General features: G+C 35.6%; 6 protein-coding genes across 8 annotated transcripts in view; 4 read left to right on the top strand and 2 right to left on the bottom strand.

Moving 5' to 3' along the window:
- On the bottom strand, positions 359-2,483 carry LOC104727099 (periaxin-like). Its single transcript, XM_010446111.2, has 2 exons — positions 2,108-2,483; positions 359-1,541 (listed from the first exon to the last, which is right to left on the bottom strand). Exons 1-2 carry the CDS (start codon positions 2,372-2,374, stop codon positions 573-575), a joined length of 1,236 nt encoding a protein of 411 aa, XP_010444413.1. The 5' UTR covers positions 2,375-2,483; the 3' UTR covers positions 359-572.
- Positions 3,684-5,327, top strand: LOC104727097 (protein BOLA2-like). Its single transcript, XM_010446106.1, has 4 exons — positions 3,684-3,786; positions 3,924-4,467; positions 4,850-4,872; positions 4,962-5,327. Exons 2-4 carry the CDS (start codon positions 4,270-4,272, stop codon positions 5,161-5,163), a joined length of 423 nt encoding a protein of 140 aa, XP_010444408.1. The 5' UTR covers positions 3,684-3,786; positions 3,924-4,269; the 3' UTR covers positions 5,164-5,327.
- On the bottom strand, positions 5,177-6,639 carry LOC104727098 (mediator-associated protein 2). 3 transcript variants are annotated; one of them, XM_010446109.2, is made up of 5 exons: positions 6,510-6,639; positions 6,240-6,394; positions 6,023-6,125; positions 5,835-5,915; positions 5,177-5,733 (listed from the first exon to the last, which is right to left on the bottom strand). In XM_010446109.2, the coding sequence occupies exons 2-5, from the start codon at positions 6,354-6,356 to the stop codon at positions 5,387-5,389; spliced, it is 648 nt and encodes a 215-aa protein (XP_010444411.1). In that variant the 5' UTR covers positions 6,357-6,394; positions 6,510-6,639; the 3' UTR covers positions 5,177-5,386. The 3 variants fall into 3 exon arrangements, with proteins under 3 accessions (XP_010444411.1, XP_010444412.1, XP_010444410.1); XM_010446110.2 differs by having other exon boundaries at positions 6,552-6,639; XM_010446108.2 differs by having other exon boundaries at positions 6,476-6,565.
- On the top strand, positions 6,805-8,446 carry LOC104727096 (50S ribosomal protein L15-like). The gene is made up of 4 exons (XM_010446104.2): positions 6,805-7,343; positions 7,585-7,668; positions 7,759-7,848; positions 7,967-8,446. Exons 1-4 carry the CDS (start codon positions 6,933-6,935, stop codon positions 8,231-8,233), a joined length of 852 nt encoding a protein of 283 aa, XP_010444406.1. The 5' UTR covers positions 6,805-6,932; the 3' UTR covers positions 8,234-8,446.
- On the top strand, positions 11,092-12,687 carry LOC104727095 (U-box domain-containing protein 27-like). The gene has a single exon (XM_010446103.2). It carries the CDS (start codon positions 11,181-11,183, stop codon positions 12,441-12,443), a length of 1,263 nt encoding a protein of 420 aa, XP_010444405.1. The 5' UTR covers positions 11,092-11,180; the 3' UTR covers positions 12,444-12,687.
- The window catches only part of LOC104727094 (50S ribosomal protein L17-like), a 1,604-nt gene continuing 1,370 nt past the window's right edge, over positions 13,740-13,973 (top strand). Inside the window, exon 1 of the mRNA XM_010446102.2 lies at positions 13,740-13,877. Coding sequence (XP_010444404.1) covers positions 13,822-13,877 — 56 coding nt within the window. The 5' untranslated portion in view covers positions 13,740-13,821. The remainder of the gene's footprint in view (positions 13,878-13,973) is intronic.

The following is a 13,973-nucleotide window of genomic DNA, read 5'->3' as shown; positions in this document are numbered from 1 at the left end:
GATTATTTCACATTTGAGTTAGTTTAATATATAAATAATATCTATCTTAACCTTTTTATTAATTACTGTGAGAACACACACATATATAACAATGTAACATTTATATTAAAACTCGAAAAAAACTTGATCTATTTATAATATATTCAAAAGTTTTTTAAAAAAAATTGTCCCGTGGTGTACCACGGGATCAAACCTAGTTACTCTTAAGAAATCTTTGCTTTAACTTTTGTCACACCACTTTTAACTCCTTATACTATATCATTTTATTTGCCCATTTCCTCAAGCTGCTAGATATCTACAAATTTACTAAACATGTAGTAAACTGTTAAACACACAAACATGAAAAAATTATCTTTATTGCAAAGTGTACAACTTGGGGACATGCGGATTTTTGTAAGAAAAAAAAAACAACAATAAGAGATATTAAACACATAAACTGAAATTGCCTAAAGAATGTTAAATCGTTTTTCTTGTTTTGTTTTGTTTTGTTTTATAAAACCATGACATGGTTTTAAAAAAGAATATCATTTTAGCTACTCCTGGTTGGTAATTTCTCTGTAGTCTCTCGTGACTCATTTGGTTCCTAAATCACACAATGTCGTAGTAGACTCTTTGACTTGCTTCTCCAAAGACACATCTTTTGCTTCATCCTCTGTTTTAGGCAACACAATTTCTTTGTCTTCCTCAGATGTAACGATCGTCTCTTGAGCATCCTTAAACTCTGATACTTCTGTCTCTTCTGCAGTCTTAGCCTCAGTCTTAACTTCTGATTCATCTTTAACCTTAACTTCCGATTCATCTGTAACCTTAACGTTTGATGTATCAGGAGTCTTGACTTCAAAAACTTCTGGTACTTTAATCTCTAAATCCTCTGTAGATTTAACTTCTGAAACCTTTAAAAGTTCTGATTCTGCTGCTTTAACTTCATCACTCTTAACTTCAGAAACTTCTTGAATATCCTTATCCTCCAAGACCTCAGACTCTTTTGTAACCTTAATTTCAGACAATCCAGGAGCAGAAACTTCTGGAATATTCTTATCCTCCAATACCTCAGGAACATTTGACTCTTTTGTAACCTTAATTTCATACAGTTCAGGAGCAGAAGAAACCTCTGGAATATTCTTATCCTCCAAGACCTCAGGAACATTTGATTCTTTTGTAACCTTTACTTCAGACAACTTAGGAGCAGAAACCTCAGATGCTTCTGGAAGTTTTGACTCTCCTCCAACCTTAACAACTACTGATGTTTTCTTAGCTTCCAACTCCTCTGGAAACTTAACTTCCCAATTCTCTGAAAAATTCTCTTCAGCTTCCTTAGCTTTAGGAGTTTCAGGAGTCTTAACCTGAGAATCTTTTGGAATCTTAACTTCGAGGTCATTTCGTGTCTGAACGTCAAAGGTTTCTTCTGGAGCTTTGACAATAGGAGCGGTTAGAGCAGAAGTATCAAGCTTTGAAACCTCTGAAGAAGGACCGGTTTTGTCATTAGTATCTGGTTTTACCGGAGATAGATCGGTTACTTCTTTCTCCACTATTACCTTGTCCTGTTTAAAAAAAAGTAAAAAACCATCCACAAATTGATTTGAAAAGTGAGTAAACCAGTAGATAAATCAGTCCGGTTTGGACATGCCGGTATGATAAATCATTGTAACTTTTTTTTAGGGGTCAAATAAATTATTGTCACTTTATTAGGTTCCACTTCCACATATAAAATGTAAAAACACATCCACTAACTCTATAGAAAAGATTTTACTTTTTCAAAAGTGGTCCTTAAGTTAAAACTTAGAAGGCAAGAGAAAGCTTTTATTTATATCTTATTTTGTCTTTTGTAATAATCCTAAAAAAAAAAGAAACGGTCTGGTTCCTAACTTGCCGGCCATAATATTAAGAAATTGTACAACAGTAAATTAAGGTAAAGAACTTTTGTTTTGAAGCTATCAATTGCTGATTAAATGACTAATAACACACAAACTATTGAATCTGTACTATCCCATTTTTTCGACAAGTATTGTATAAACAATTTAGATCCTTACCGAACACTAATCTATAAATATATAGAAGAATAAAAACCATAGAGATGATGAATAAGAATAGAAAATTCAACACATACCTCGTGAAACAAGTGACTGAGAGATGGGCGTTTGTTGTGTTCGTCCACGTCATCTTCAATCAAAATCTCTTTTCCCTTCTCGCTCCGTCGTGCAGCAGCAGCCGCAGCTGCTTCTTCCTCCGCGGCGTTATTAGGAGCATTGTTCTTCTCGCTCTTGTCAGCCGGATCCTTTTCATGATCAACAGGAGCCGCCGTATCTCGCTCTACCGGAACAAGATCCTCGTCATTATCTTTGAGAACCTTTGGCTTGATGGCACAGTTTCCCATCTCGTACGTTAAACACACAGATAATGAGACAAGTAATATTTTTCTCTCTCTTAATTTAGCCTTTTATCTTCCGAGAGATTAGAGAGAGAGGTGTAAAGGGATGGTCAAAGAAGAGTTTATTGTCCTATAAATTCTCTGCGGCCATGAAGGAGGAAAATATATATATATAGAGAGAGAGAGACAAAGATTTTATTATAATATAGTAAGGGTTTTCGTGGTAAACCTAAATTTACATTGGGACGTTAATCTGATTTGTTTTGTAGTATGTAAATTAATGATATAAAAACTCTCTAATCATAGAAAAGATTTGTAATCGAATCTTTATTTTGATGCATATTATATTTTGTTACTGAATCAAGCAGGGTATATTACTGAAAAAGGGAAATAAATAAAAGAAATTTTGGAATTGGTATCTCTATTGTCCATATGCATTCCGAATAATAAAAGAAATCTTCCATATAACGGTCACATTTATACCTTTGGCCGTATTGTCAACCTATGCAAATTTATTAAAGATAAAACTTAATTATCGATTTTTTTTTTCAATCGTGTGTTAAAAATGTCAACCGTGAGTTAACTTTAGTAACAAGCAAGTTGTTTAAGAGATCACAAAAATCATATGAATCTTTTAGTTACCGTTAATTCGAATTATGGACCAAAAAATACTCATCTGATGGCAGTTCTGTTATGTAACATTGTGAATATAATGTATGATGTGAAAAGTTTGAGAATTTTGATTTAGGATCTTATGGTTGATTAGTTTGTTCAGATTTTTGGTTTCAAGAATGTGAACACTGCTATAGTGTGATTTTGTGGTTCTCAGCTTGAGGGATATTGAACTTGAAGTAATTAGGAGAAGCGTTCTGATGCTAAAAAGGCTATACACAAACACAATCTTCTCTTCCATACCAAAGGAATTAAAATATAGATATTCTTCAGGCGAGTTTTTCCTTCATGCATCGTTGAAATACTTTATAACACATCCATGAGACATCATCTTTTCTTGTTATAGAATGAATGGCACTTTAAGGAAACCAAATCGGGAGGTCGGGGAAATATGCATATAAAAGAAGAAATTTCAAATTTCCATCACAAGAATAATTAAATTAAAATATGGTTGGTGAAATTTTTGTAAGTGATACTATTAAAGACAAAAGAGAATGGTAATGGGCTTTAGTATAATCACACAAAGCCTTTTAACAAGGAGCTTAAACGCGTATCCCACATCGGAGGCTAAGAAAGTTTGGTAGTGAAAATTTGGGTATATATAAACTACACTATCGTTGACGCTAAACTCACGCAGCCATGTGGTGAGCACAAAGCGAACTATTCTTTCGCCTTTTACTAAAGAATACCGTGTGCTCTCCACGCTAAGTGGCATACGCCTATTTTTGGAGGGCTCTCACTTCACTGTGAGACCCAACATTTACCCTAGTCTGATTTTTTTTGATTGGCTACTGCGCTACCAAGCTCAAAGGCCCAATACAACATGTTATTGAATCGAGAAGATTGAACATTGTGTTGTTGTTATTTCTCTGTTGTGTTGTAGATGGAGAGCTCAGTATCAGTTTGCAGTTTCCCGTCTGCTGCTTTGAAATGGCATCCAGATAAACACCAAGGGCTTTTTCAGGAAAAGGTTGCATTTATATTATGATGATCATTTGCAGAAACTTATAGTGGTGGAAATTCAGATGCATATAAATTACTCTGTTCTTCACTCTTTTGACGTTTTTACTGACCAAATTCATGCCAAGACCATTCAAAAGATTGGTTCTGAATATTTTAGAGACTGTCCACTGGTTCGTTTTTGTTGGCGATTAAACTTGAGGTTATGGATAGTATCGAATGTCATAAAGTTGAGAAGAGGTTTGTGGTATGTTTATGGATAGTATCGAATGAATAGAGTCAGAAGAGAATATATTCGGATTGGGTCCCGGATTCACTCGGTTCACCCATTTAGAGTCATTAGGGGACACACCAAGTTTTTGCAAATCATAGCTGCACAAACTTTTAAGCAGAAAGAGAGGGAGATGGGTGTATCGAAGGAGCAAGTCGAAGCTTCATTGACTTCAAAACTCAATCCTGTTCATCTGGTAAGTCAATTTGATCCCCTTACCTGCAATATTTTTTTTCTGTTCTTGGCTTCTGAATCTGTCCAAAGTAAGAAGAAACTTATGAGTTTTGATTTATCACACATGCATCCTCTGTTCTTCCATATATTGGAGAAAGATGGAGTTGTAGATCAATGACAGTTTGAAATCTTTTGTCTCTTGATGAAAAGTAGAACTTTACCAAATTGGATCATCATACTCATGTTTCTCTAAGAGAAATCTTTTGATTCTTTTGTTCTAAGATTGAATCATACTCTCACTCATGTGGTTCGTGTGTACGTGAAATTATTGAAGCAGCAAGTTTACTTTTGTGATCTTTCTCTGTATACGTCACTAATTTGGCTTCAGTTATATGTAAAACTAGGAAGTCATCGACACATCTGGAGGGTAAAGTCTTATGATCTCACTAAACCATCATCACTTTTGATATCTAAATTTCCAGTTCTCAGTCTTAAAGCTTTACTCTTTTGTTCCAGCTGCGGGGCGAGTTTTGTTGTTGAGATTGTCTCGGAACAGTTTGAAGAGAAGAGATTGCTCGAGAGGCACCGCATTATAAACGCTGCTCTTGAAGAAGAGATGAAAGAAATCCATGCCCTCTCTATAAAAAAGGCTCAAACTCCACAACAATGGAAGCCAATATCACAACTCTCTGAAACAATTCCAACCACAGAGGCTTGAAGAGAAAAGAACAAGAGAGATCTTAGCTGTTGTATTAATCTCGCACCCTTACTAAGATACAAAAAGCTGTATTTAAAACTTTGACCTGTTCCAAGGTAAGCTAATAAGCTTGTACTTTAATAATCATGGAAACTACTTATGAATTCCAACACAAATACTAAGCTGTTTCTTGTCTGCTCAACATCTTTAACCGTCAAGAACACTTGTTTATAAGGAACAACAATTACTCTTCCATCTTCATAATCTTCTTCTTTTTGGACTTTTCCAATCGTTCTGAAGAAGTACTTGTCGAGATGCCATGTTTACCAGAGGAAGAACTAGAATGCTTTCTTTTGGGTGACTTTGGAGCCTCGGTGAAGCTAGAGAACAAGCTCTTCTGTTTGCTGCTACGTGAGGAAGCAGAGTGTTTGCTGCTTTTAAGACGGCTACTTTGAGTTGGGTTAGAGTATTTCCCAGAGGAATTCGTCACTGCTCCAACAAGCTTCTGTTGGCTTCTTGCCTTTATCTTCTGAAGCAGCTCGTTTGGTTCAGCGTACCTAACTAACGCAACTCGCCGAGAAATTCTCCCAGCTACCCATAAAAACCCACAAATTACATAAGTAACAGGGGACAATACTGTCTAAAACTAAACGACTAAAACCTAAACCAGTCACAATAAAAGAGGAATATACCAATGGTCGAATTCTCAGAAGGTAAAATCATAGTTGACTCAGTATCTTGAGGAGGATAGCTAGCAAGGTCAACCTTGGTACCTATACAAAAACCAACAAGAGAGGAGGATGGTAACTAACTTAATTCAAACAACATTAACCTAAGGCAATGAAGCCAACTTTTGGATATCAAAACCATCAAAACTTACCAGATGAATCTACAAAATTTCCAAATATTCCTTCTTTGTCAAGATCATTATCAAACTCAAGAAAGTCCTCATCGACTTCTGGAAACTGCGTTGCAGCAGGTCCCTATAGTTTTTAGAACATGGAGATAAGATCAATTGCGTCAAGTTCACGTAATAAGGCATCTTTCAAATATTTTTACACAAAAAAAAAAAGGGATTTTGATTATGTAAAACATACTCGGCCTAAAGGATATTGGAGAATCCAAATCTCTTCCTCTGGACTGATTTCAGCGTCGTCTACTTCCTCTGTGGTAGCGACTACAAAATCTTCGTTAGGTTCGTAATCCAATCCCATCTCTTCTCAAATCAACTCTCTCACGATTTCACAAAAACCTGCAAAAATCGAAACAACAAACCAAAAAGTTGAGCTTTTTGAACAAGGAAGCGACTGAGAATGAAGGGTCACTCTCAAACCTAACGAAGGAAGCGACTGAGAAAGAAGGGTCACTTCGTCGACGGCTAACGAGAGAGAGAGAGATTGAATAGTTACCGGAAAAAAATCCAATGCGGCGGAAGACCTAAAACCCTTTGCCAAATTATTTTATCTCCTGTCCAACTCAAAACGACGTAGTTTCTTGCGTAATAAATTTGGGTTTTACCACATTAAACCGGAAAATTAAGCACCTAACCGGAATTTAGGCATAGAATCTTGGGTCATAGATGGGCCTTAACTGACAGTGCTTAATAAGCCCAATAAGAAATCAATGATGGCTGCAACAAACGAAAGAGAAATGTTGTTTGATCCAGAAGAAGAATCTCTTCACTGAAATCTCATAAACCCTAAATCCCCCAAAAATGGAATGTTAAAAAATTTCACCAGAAGAAATCTCAAATTCCAAAAATCTGCTTTTGATTCCGCAACGAAGGAGAGATGATAAGAAGAAGGATCTCATCGATCATATCAACATCACTCATCAATTCATCCGTTCATCAAACCGCAAAACCCAGATTCGTCACTTCTTCGCCACTTCTTCAATGCCGTAGTAGTAGCTCTCCGATCTTCACTCAGATTCCAACTTTTATGAACAGGGCTTCGTCGTTTCAGGGAATTAGAGCGTTCAGTTTATTGTGTTTGAACGATCTGAGAGACAATGTGCCAAGAAAACTCAAGACGAGGAAAGGTAGAGGTATTGGGTCTGGTAAAGGTAAAACTGCTGGAAGAGGTCACAAGGGGCAAAAAGCTAGAGGAACCATGAAGTTTGGTTTCGAAGGTGGTCAGACTCCATTACGACGCCGTTTACCCAAACGTGGCTTCAAGAACAAATTCAAGCTTCATTTCCAGGTACAACAAACAAAAAAGCTCGTGCCTTTCAGTTCTTGGATTTGTGTTCTGATGTCAAGTTTATTGCTTTTGTAGCTTCCAATGATTTTACATCTGTGACTGATTCATTAGATTAGGTCGAATTTGAGAATCTAAATCAGATGGGTCACTCTGTGTCTTAGCTGCTTGTGGTGAAGTAGATTGGAATTTAGAGTTTGAATTTGACAGTATTGATGATATGATTTGTTGTATGATGATGCAGCCGGTTGGACTAGGAAAGATAGCGAAACTCATAAACGCTGGGGAGATAGATTCTCATGAATTGATCACAATGAAAACGCTCAAGGTACAGTTATACATACTCGCTCTTGACTCACTGGTTTAAATCGAGGTTGATGATTCTTTTTAGTAAACTCATTTAACACCCGGCTTGTAGGATGTGGGAGCCATAGGAAAGCAAATAGAAGACGGAGTAAGACTAATGGGTCGTGGTGCTGATGAGATCAAATGGCCTCTTCATTTCGAGGTTTACCATTTTTTGCATTATGAACTTTTGCTCTGTATATAGTCTCTCTGCATTTTCCACATTGTGCCAAGTCATTGTTAGAAAGTTTGGTTAATTGGTGATGCCGTGTTTACTACAGGTTTCGAGAGTGACTGTTAGGGCAAAAGAGGTGGTGGAAGCAGCAGGAGGATCAGTGAGGAGAGTGTATTACAACAAATTGGGCTTAAGGGCATTGCTTAAACCGGAATGGTTTGAGAAGAAAGGAAGGTTATTGCCAAAAGCAGCGCGACCACCTCCTAAACAACAAGATAAGGTCGATAGCATTGGACGTCTTCCAGCTCCGAGAAAGCCCATTCCCTTCTTTGCAGCTGAGGAGAACAAAGTTGAGTCTCCTATTGAATCGTGATTTTGGGGTGGCTTTTAACAAAGTTGTTTGTGTTGTTTCTTGGTCAATGTCGGATCTTTTTATTTGACAAATAAGGTCTTTCTCGATTTACTTACTCTGTACTTGGTCGCAACAAGTTCTTAAGCATTTTCAGACTTGTTGTTTGGGATCAAGGCATGATCATGAAGAAGGTTGAGGAACCATGGAATGAATTCGCTAGATTTTAGTTCTTTATCAAACCATTTTGGTCGAGGCAATTTATTCACTTTTACGTTAAAATTATAAAATATGAAAATGGAGTGACGGTGTACAGATTACAGAGAAAGATGTAAGTTTCTTAGCTTGCCCTGTATTACACCGACGTATATAAAATTATAAACAATGTTTTAGTTTTTTTTTACTTTTTACCAAAACACTAACAGTTGCTTTATTTTGTAGATACCGTCGTACGCATAATTTACCTAATCCATAGAAAAGGGAATATGAATGATTGCCTGAATTTAAACGAAACGACCGAACGTAAAAACAGAGGAAAATAGTGTTTGAGGTTTCATAACTCATGACACTTACCAAACATGTAATGATGACGACTGTACTGTTAATTATAGCACTGATTATTTTTAAATAACTACAATAAAAGAAGAGTACTCGATTGGTTTTCTATTTTTTTTTTTTTGGTAGAATCGATTGGTTTTCTAATAAACAATCGTTCAGATATTATCAAAAAAAATTATGGAGACAGATTGGATTTTTTATAGTACTTAAAACGATGGTTAATTCAAGCAAAAATGTCGAATGTGGGATACATAAATGCTTATATATTTTTTTCTAATGATCATACCTTTCTGATCTAAATATAGATATTGATGATGATCAACTTCCTCGCATAAATGTCACGTTTAATGTCAAAATATATTAAGTATATGACTATAAAAAAAACTACAATAAAATAGCACTAAAACATGTTTTAAAGATAAAAATAACACATATTTCACAAATTTTCAAAAATATCACTATTTAATAAAAATTTAAAAATTTAAAGGTTGATGGGTAGTGTTTAGTATTTTGAATTTAGCATTTAGTATTTTGAAAAATTAAATTTTAAATATAATGTTTTTAAATATAATGTTAGTTTTAGAATTTTAGAGAATTGTAATAGATTTGGAAACAAAATATTTTTTAGTATTATTTATAAGTGCTATAAAATTAGATGTCCATCACATTTACAAATCTCAATAAACATTTCAAAGACATTATTGGTTATAATTAAAACAAAGAAATGGATCCCAAGGAGAAAAGAAATGGTCGATTATATATATCAAGACCAATCTACGTCAGACTTTTTGGTCACACTGTACTTGGTCGCAACAAGTTCTTAAGCATTTTCTGACTTGTTGTTTAGGATCAAGGCTTGTTCATGAAGAAGGTTGAGGAACCATGGAACGAATTCGTTAGATTTCAATTCCTTTATCTAACCATTTTGGTTAAAGCAATTTATTCACTTTTACGTTGAAATTATAGAATATGAAAATGGAGTGACGGTTAATTACATTAATATAAGACTCATAGTCATATTAATATACGAAAAACACGTTTAACCGGGGGCAAATAAAATAGCGCGTTTCTTGCATAACAGCACCGATCTGTATACATCACCTTGAAATGTGTAGAGACGAATTTCTGAAGCTACATATCCGTAAGCGGCTGGGAATTTCTGTGTAAAAATAGGTGGTTCACACTCTGCGAGTACCACCTTATGAACATTAACAAACGTCACAAATCGGATGCAAATGCTATTGAACTTATGAACTTTTACGTAATATCTTTTCCATATGTTATTAGATATTATTGGTTTGTGCCTGGATTTTATAAAATTTATAGGAGTATACCATCATACTCAAGGGTTAATTTGAAAAATATATGAACTTTTTAACGTTTCACTAATTTAGGTAAATAACTAAAATTACAAATTTTGTAATTAGATAGAAGTCCGAATTCTTGCACGAATTGAACCAAAAAAAAATATATATATCGCAACCATTGAAATCATTGCTACAGTGAAAGGTGAGAGTGGACTATAATATCTCCACTCACATAAAAATATTGACATTGTAAAAAGTGTGATGATGATTCACCTAATTATAGAAAACAAAATATTTGGGTGAGAATAAATAATTTACAGAAATAATCGTTCCGATTAATTCAATTTGTATAATAACGCGTTCTTAAAGATTTTTACGAACCTCTCCAAATGTGAAAACGAGGACGAAAAACTGAGAAATAAGAAAAACGAGGAGATATATTAAAATAACTAAAATTTAAAGGGTCATAAAATAATAATAATAAAAAGTTGTGCATTTCCACAAATCTCAAACGTGCAACTGCACACCCGCCCCAAAAACTCGGTGCGTTCTTGAGACGTTAAAGTGGACTCAAATCAAATCCTTACCGTCCAATTCCCACATCTTAGATTTTTTAAATATTCAGATCAATGGCTGTGATTGAAAAATCAAAAAATAATCTCTAATAACTATTATAACGCGCCGAAAGACTTCTTTGACCAACGACCAAAAGTGAAACAGAAAATAAAATCCATTTTATTTTATTTTACGTTTTGGAGTGTGCTAAAATATTATTCTAATTTTGTAGTATAGTTATTTAATAATAGCATAAAGAGAGAAAAAATAAAAAGTTATATTCGATTTACGTTAAAAGAAAAAGTTTTTATTCGATTTACTCATTAAAATTAGTTTATACAAAAAAGATATTTGAAAAAATACTAAAACTCTCGTCAAAAAAGTGAAAAAATTTGACGTCACCAAAGTTTGACTCTCTTTTTCTCTCTCTCTCATCTTTTAAACCAAACCCCACGCACTAAAACCATAAACAATCTCTCTCTCTCTCTCTCTCTCTCTCTCTCTCTCTTTCTTTTGGAGCAAATCGGGAAAAAAAAGCAACGGCCAAAGCAATGAGGAAGGATGATCTCTGCATCACAGTACCTACGTTCTTCCGATGTCCTATATCACTCGACGTTATGAAATCTCCGGTGAGTCTTTGCACCGGTGTTACTTACGATCGAGCTAGTATCCAACGGTGGCTCGACGGCGGGAACAACACGTGTCCCGCGACGATGCAGATTCTTCAGAACAAGGATTTCATACCTAATCGGACTCTTCAGCGTCTGATAGAGATTTGGTCTGATTCCGTTCGTCGTCGAGGTTGTGTTGAATCGTCGGCGGAGTTAGCTGCTCCGACGAGAGACGAGATCTCCGATGCGATTGATAGAGTCAAGATCGAGAAAGAGGAGCGTGACGATCGCGAGGTTTTGTCTAAGATCGTTCGATTCGGGAGAGAATCTGATGATAACAGAGGCTTTCTCGCCGGAAAAGATGATTTCGTGAGGCTTCTCGTGGATCTGATTGACCAGGACGGTTTCGAAACCACCTCCGCCGCGAAATCGCTGGTTGTTCAAGAGGCGGTTAAGATTCTGAGTTTGGTTCGAACCAAAATCTCAGATCGGAGACGGTTTTCTAATCTTATTTTAACCAACGGTCGAGATCGGTTAACGGTTATCGTCTTCTTGTTTCGAACCGGGAATGTCGAATTGAAGATTGATTGCGCCGGTTTACTCGAGTTCATCGCCGTCGACGCCGAATCAAAGCTTTTAATCGCTGATAGAGATGGATTAGTGACGGAGCTAATGAAATCGATTAGTAAAGACTCCGATTCGACCTTGATCGAATCGAGTTTATCGTGTTTGGTCGCGATTAGCTCACCGAAGCGCGTGAAACTAAACCTGATCCGAGAAAAACTCATCGGAGACGTGACTAAATTGTTATCAGATCCGACGGCGTCGAGCGTTTCAGTCACCGAGAAATGTCTGAAGCTTCTCGAGATTCTAGCATCCACCAAGGAAGGGAGATCGGAGATTTGCGGCGGAGACGGAGAGTGTTTGAAAACGGTGGTAAAAAAGCTGATGAAAGTGTCGACGGCGGCGACGGAGCACGCCGTGACGGTGCTGTGGAGTGTTTCTTATCTTTTTAAAGAGGATAAAGCTTTGGAAGCCGTTACGAGTGCTAACGGAGTTACGAAGATTCTGTTACTGTTACAGAGCAATTGCTCTCCCGCCGTTAGACGAATGTTAACGGATCTTCTAAAGGTGTTCAAGGTGAATTCAAGATCTTGCCTTTCGGCTTACGACACCAAAACGACACATATCATGCCGTTTTGATCAATTCTTTTTTTACTACTCACTTTAATTAGGGTTCGTTCTTTAAAATTTGTTCCTTGGGAAAAAAGTGAGAAATTGTAAACAAATTGAAATTTTGAATAGTGAATATAAACTCAAAAGCAAAAACAAAAAAGACGAAGATTCAATTCATTGTAGTCAAATTATTCTGTTATTACTGTAAAGTAAAATCAAAATAATGATGTTCTTGAATTTTCCAATCATATTGTTAATTCGTATCATTTGATATGGAATTGCCTTTTTCTTTTATATAAAATACGAATGTTGATGATTATTCTGTTGGTAATAATAGGTCCAAAATTGTCAAAAAGAGATGAATACGTCATATAGTTCCCATCGACCCACAATTTTGTAACGATGTAACATGTGATTTTCAATTCGTCTTTGGAAGATTCGAATGCATGATACACGACATAGACATAAGCCTGTATATATAAGTCATAATCATCTTTATCTTTTTCCTCATCTTGTGGTATTATTTTTTGCGTTAAAAAGTCCATTATAAATTTTCAAAAACCTATAGTCTCACTAACAAAATTTGAACCGATCAACTAACTGTCTTTTGTATAAAAAGAAGACATGGTTTTTATTTGTTCATGTAATGTTACCTTCGTTTTCTCAAGATCTTTTTTTTTTTTTTTTTTTTTTTTTTTTNATATGTAAGTATTTTGACTAATACTCCTAGAAACTTAAAGTTTTAAATGGATATTGATGAGAAACCCATAAATGAGCTGGTATCGGACCACTTCTATTAAATACAGAAAAGAAATTAGTCTATAACCATTTAAATGTTATTTATTGCCTTTATAACATTATTGACTATATTCGTCAAACGACTTTTGGTGCATGTGTTTGGATTTTAAAGTCTTGCTATTATTCATATAATCATCGTTACAAGATACTTGTATAAATATTTAAAATATGTAGATTATCATAAACTAACAACGAGTCCAACTTTGAGACCTGGCCTTTTGACTCTCAATACGAATGAGAGAAGGGTCGACACACCGCCCACAAAATTTGAAAATTTGGATCTGTGTTTTTATTCTTTGGGACTGTTTTGTGTTTTATAACAATGGTCAGTGGACAAAAGTTAGGCATGTCAATTCAACGCTTAACTCTGATTAAACAATACATACAGTACGTGGAATTCGGTAAGATCAACAACGAGAGAAGCAAATAAAAATTTTATTATTCTATTGGGCTAAAAATCGAGAATGTCCGGCCCATTACAAAAGGTAAGGGTCCACTGACCCGAGCGATCCGCTGCTGGGTTTATTGTTCACCTTCGTCAGAGTTCTTTTTTCCTCTTCATCTTCCCAGTTTCGCCCATTCTCCGATCGCTTTCGCCGTCGCAGAAATGACTAAATTCAGGAAGCTCGGTCGCCCAGCTGGTCACCGTATGTCCATGCTCAGGTTCATTCTTCTTCTTATAAACTTTCTAATTGATCATTGAGATTCTTCTTCGCACATTGCTTAAGATTTCTCTTTTTTTTTTTTTTTTTTTTTTTT

Source organism: Camelina sativa, chromosome 11, assembly GCF_000633955.1.
Source record: "Camelina sativa cultivar DH55 chromosome 11, Cs, whole genome shotgun sequence".
Lineage (NCBI taxonomy): Eukaryota > Viridiplantae > Streptophyta > Magnoliopsida > Brassicales > Brassicaceae > Camelina > Camelina sativa.
The sequence above is the reverse complement of the archived record's forward strand: the minus strand, read 5'-3'. Positions and strand labels throughout refer to the sequence as shown.